The sequence below is a fragment of the Physcomitrium patens genome, chromosome 3 (genome assembly GCF_059467195.1).
Source record: "Physcomitrium patens ecotype Gransden chromosome 3, ASM5946719v1, whole genome shotgun sequence".
NCBI classification, from domain to species: Eukaryota; Viridiplantae; Streptophyta; class Bryopsida; order Funariales; family Funariaceae; genus Physcomitrium; species Physcomitrium patens.
This window is the reverse complement of record NC_143412.1, coordinates 24,119,414-24,124,785: the sequence shown is the minus strand read 5'-3', so window position 1 is coordinate 24,124,785 and position 5,372 is coordinate 24,119,414. Positions and strand designations below refer to the sequence as shown.

General features: G+C 42.8%; 1 protein-coding gene across 1 annotated transcript; it reads left to right on the top strand.

Annotated features, from left to right (window-relative positions):
• Positions 1–2,978: 2,978 nt before the first annotated feature.
• LOC112279296 (chaperone protein dnaJ 8, chloroplastic) lies at positions 2,979–4,539 on the top strand. Its single transcript, XM_024513584.3, has 2 exons — positions 2,979–3,753; positions 3,933–4,539. Exons 1-2 carry the CDS (start codon positions 3,439–3,441, stop codon positions 4,104–4,106), a joined length of 489 nt encoding a protein of 162 aa, XP_024369352.1. The 5' UTR covers positions 2,979–3,438; the 3' UTR covers positions 4,107–4,539.
• Positions 4,540–5,372: the final 833 nt, after the last annotated feature.

Sequence of the window (5,372 nt, the reverse complement as noted above, 5' to 3'; positions counted from 1 at the left end):
AATAATCTACTTTTATCTACTTCTACCTATTCATATCACCTAGGTAACAATTACAGTAAATATATGTTTGTGACACAGAGCAAGAAGATGAATTTGAGAATGAACTTCACAAAAATCTTTTTTGTCTTCCAAATGGTTTTGTTGTAAAAGATTTAAATTTATTAAAAAACATGCTCAAGTCAATCTTCAAATAAATTCTTTAGATCGAACTCCATGTTAATTGCACACACTACTCATTTCTAATACACATGATGTTTAGAACAAACCTCAAAATAAATATTACAAACTTCAATCATATGATGTTAAAAATATATTGCCATTAAGATGCATCAAATACAAATAAATAAATATATATATATATATATATAAATTCAAAACATGCACTGTCCAATTTTCTTTGAATGAAATAGATTTGCATGATTTCTTACATTAACACTTCAAATACAAAAAAAAAGATCAAAGAATAGCATTGGCAATGATCACTCTCAAAAAAGGGAATCCATGTCCACTTCAAAAATAATTAACTTATCCTTTTCCAACAAAACAATGTTACATTCTCTTACTATTGTACTCACATAACACTCACCTTATCAAAATTATATAAGAACAGGTTGCTATCATCCATTCTTCTCCCGTGCAGCCAGCCTCCCATTGCCACATGGAATAATACATGGAATAATAGCGACTAAACCCTTAACCCAGGTGTTAAAATGGAGAAGAAATCAGAACCCGAAACCTTTTACCTTTGTGACGCAGAGCAATTGTTGTCTGGACCCGGAAGCATTCATGCTCAATCAAGGGTTCGAGGCTCGCGCGCATGCTTGTTTATGAAACTGTATGTTAAGCAGCAATGGTTTGCTCATCTTTAACCTATTTCTGGTTTCGACACGAGAAATAGGGGTATGTGCATTGAGCCTCCGTGTAGTAGTTAACCCCATTTAGGCGTGCCTCCGATTTTCGGTCTTCGAAGTCGTGTGAGATTTGGTGGGCATGTTTCAAAGGGCAACAGTTGTGGAAAGAGATTTCAAGGAATCAAATGCTACCAAAAGAAAAAATAATATTGGAAAAATTGAATTAGGTCTCAAGCTGCAGTCTCCCAGACTGCAGTGCTACATCCAACTGCGGCCACAGTGTTTCCGAGGGCGGAAAGTTTTGCAAATTTTAGAATTAAGTCACGCGCCTCCAAAAGACCGATCCATGCGTGGAATTGACTGGGTAATGAGCACAAGTTCCGACTCATAAGTAGATACTCTTGTCGATGACAAGCATCCGCGGTCTGCATGCAACCCACCAACTGGAATCTTGAGCAATTTTGTCCGACCCATTTTCTGGAGCGAGCCAATTTGTACCAGTTGGAATGTCCCCACCACGTCCTTTGCGAGTGGCTGTGAGAGACGTTGGTGCCCTGACGCACTTCATGGCAGGGCCTATTCATAACTCTGGCTTCGCATCGCAGTCCCTACGGATAGGCTTAACCCAGATTGTGTCGTGATCTATCGATTTCCGCGCCCACCTGGATAATGGTGGAGTCGAAGCTAGCCTGTGTATGCTTGGATATATAGTGGGAGGAGAGAGAGTCACGCATCGCGCGGTCCCGGCCCTATTTGAGATTGAGATCTGACGCCGCGAGTCGGGGTCCAACACAGGGCTGAAGCTTGAAGCTGCTGATGGCCAGACAATCCCTAAATTCCCTTATACTTGAAAACCCCTTTCTTATTTACAACCCTTTTCACGCGTCTCTTCAACACTGGTATCGGTCTTCTTCTTCATTATTTGAGGTGCATTCATCCCTCAATAATGTGACTCTTCTCTTGATTAGAAATTTTGCATACATTGTTCATAAATTCATCCTCGAGATGAAAATTTAGTGACATTATTTATGTTGACTAAAACGGAGATTGAGACGGAGAGGAGTTAAATTATCTGCATCAAAGCCAAAAAATGTTGGCACCCGCAGTAATCTTAAGAACTCTAAGTGTTTACGATGATTAATAAGTTTGTATTTATCTATCTACACATACGAAGGAGCAAAATTTGTGTCCATAAATAAAAATAAAATACCTGGCATACCGTATTCACAGTACATATATGTTTACATTTGCGTGTGTACCGTTGGACAAGATGCAATACCAGACATTCAAATATACTCACACCACACAGGATCAGAACAATCGACATGAAATCGTCAAAGGCCGAATCAAAACAAGAGTCAATCGCCAGGCCAAGCTCAAAGGCATGCCGTGAAGTGGGTTCCGATCCCACGTCGGGTACGATGCGATCAGTGCGATAGTTTAACAGAAACGCTCACAGTAACCGTGGTAAGAAAGAAAGCAAGACGAAAGAGAGCGAGAGCTGAGTAGGGTAAGCTTGTGAGACACCAGATGTGTGACGGGCCTAGAACTGGGAGCATCGGATCCGGAAAGATACGACAATCCCTTTCGTTAGGATTTCGCCATAATTGTCATGAATCAGAAAACGACGACTGCGAAAAGGTGCTGGGTCGTGAGTCATGTCTGTGCTGATGGCAGTTTAGAACTCCCCGTGGTGACTCATTCCAGTTGAAAACCGAGTTATCCGAACTCGAGTTTGCGAGGATTCAGCTTTAGAAACCCTGACGAATGGGGACAACTCATGACCCATCTCCTCAATTCGCTCATCCCCCGAAGGAGGAATTGCAATTTGGCAGAAGCGCAGATCCAGCCCTAGCTCTCACTGCAGACTGAGTTACACAGCGTCGTACCGCCCCAAACAACTCCCCCTGCGTGACGAGGATTCGCCATAATTAGCGCTTGCTTTTATCCGTCGAGGATAACTTGTGCTGGGGCTGAGTACACGTCTTCGGCAATTGACTTGCAGTTCAGAATTAGCTGGTTTTGGATAAACTGGTGGTGTCCTTCTTCCGTGGAGGGGTCCCATGGCTGTGCCCTGAGAGCTACAAAGCATTTGCCCGTCCCAAGATACCTTTCTTCTGTTCTCGTTTTTGTAGTGTCGCTTCCTACCTGCGAGCTTTTTGTGTTTGCCTCGTGATCGTTGTTCGTCTTTGTGGATTTGGTGCCTCCAAGGCGTGGTGTGTTGGTTTTGGCTTGTGTTGTAGCGGTTTTGAGGTGGGTTTAGGGTGGAGCCTTGAGTGGCCGCGGCGGCATTTCTAGATTGGTGGTTTTCTCTACTGCGAGGGAGGGGCAGCTTTCGGGGGAGTTGTTTGCTGTTTATACAGCTTGTCTGATTAGTCTGAAGTCGTGTAGATTACGAAGGAGTCTTTGTGAGGTACGTGTGGAAGGTGTTCTTTTTGTAGTTTACCGCAATCCGGATTAACACCCAATTTGAAGAATATTTCCTGGAATGCACCTTACGAGAAGGAATAGCCATATCTGATGAAAGATTTGATCCAGAAGTACCACGAATTATCATTTCTAATCTCAGGCAACATTTCCTACCAAAATGATTACCAGCAAGTCCATCCCTATTTGCCGAACCACATTTCAGAGTGAGTCTCTGATGTTTTCTTCACCTAAAAGCGTCGGGACTTCTGGTTCAAGCACCAGCCCCAGGCGGAAATCGGGCTTCGGCTTGGTGACGATGGCGCATGCCGGCGCGTCTTCGAGGGATCATCACAACACTCTTGGTCTCTCTCCCGGTGCGAGCAAGCACGAGATTAAGAAAGCTTACAGACGTCTTGCGCTTCAATACCACCCCGATGTCTGCGACGGCAATCACTGCACTACAAATTTCCAACAGATCAATCTTGCTTACGAGGTACTTTTCCCACTGCAATGTGCACCAGGAAAATTCGCTTTAGTCTCCAATTTGCCAAATTTTAGATCTGTATGTTGTAATTAATAGAAATGTGAGCGGTACATTCCGGAAATATGCCTAATATCAGGAACGTTTTGTGAAATGGTAGCTGACCTTGTGCATCTTGCGTGTTTTTACAGTCGCTTTTGAGCACGACATCCTCTCGATTCGGGGAGTTTGAGGATGACTTATCGGACAATTTGGAAGGATTTGCGGGGGTATCGGGTGATTCCTGGGAGGAGTGGGAGGAGTGGATGGGTTGGGAAGGTGCGGGAACCCGAAATTACTCCAATCATGTCAACTACGCCACATGATTCTGCGACACTGCCTCCTGTTATAATGTAATTATAGATTGTATAATGACCGAAGCTTTCTGCAGCTGCGGACGGAAGGTCTGAATACAAAGTATATACATAGCGATGTTCCTTAACATCTTTTTTTCCCCTCTTCTTCTTTTCTCTTCTATGAAGGAAAGTGCGGTGTCCTAGCCCTTGAATGAAGGGGGAAAGTGCGGTGTCCTAAACCCTCTAACTGAACAGCAGCTCGACTTAACTTCTGCTGGGAGGTTTGTGCGTATTAGCGGAAAACTCTTGATTTAAGTTGTCCACCCCTTAATTGCGGAGCGTAAGGCTTTCCGAGAGGTTGAGACGCTTATTTTTTCCCGTGGCTGTGGCCATGTAACGCCAGATGGCTGGTGTAATTTTACAAAGAGCAATCGAGAGACATTCGAGCAGTCACTTTGTGGTACAGCAATGGTAACTCACTCATGCTTGTTTTAAGTGCATATCAGTATCAGTCTTTATGAAGCAATCTGGGAATGTCCATTGTGAAATTTGTAGATTCATCCCTGCATGGCTTACACTTCTAATTGAAATTGTCTCATTTTATGGCACTGTGTTCTCTCAATCCCACACCACTGTCTGCATTTCTACCCAATATCCTTGTCCTGTTCAAAAGCATACTTGTTAACTCAAAATTCTATCAGCAGAATCGCCATCTAACACAGACGCAGGAGAATTGCAAACTTCAGTAAGTGAATAGAATCTCTACTGTTGAATTCCTGGATGGTTGCAGTAGCAAGCTTGAGGCATAAACAGAGTAATATTCTACAAGTATAAAAGCAAGGCAAGATGTCATCTGGAGCAGAATCCACTAGTTCCGCAACATCAGGGAAAGACGTGAAATCCTAACCCTAACGAAGCTTTTTGCTGCACCCAGCAATGCTCCATTTTTTGGTGAAGAGCTGCATGATAAGAACAGGTTTGGGGAAAAGCTTAAATACGAAGGTCAGACTTTACGATGAGAGTGACTGACTATCCATGCTGAAGGGTTGGTGGCACTTGTATTCATAATTGTTAAATAATGCTTATTGCAGGAAAACAAGTATGTTTTGGATGGAAAACTACTGAACTTTGGTTTAAGAGTGAGCTCAGTAAATAAATGAAAATAAATAAAAAGGATTTTAATTTATATGGTGGCAAATTATATCACGGAAAGAATAGGCTTTCCATTTTTATGCAAATGTGATTGGATGCAAATGAGGATCCAATTTTTGTATTAATTGGGTACAGCAGTTGATT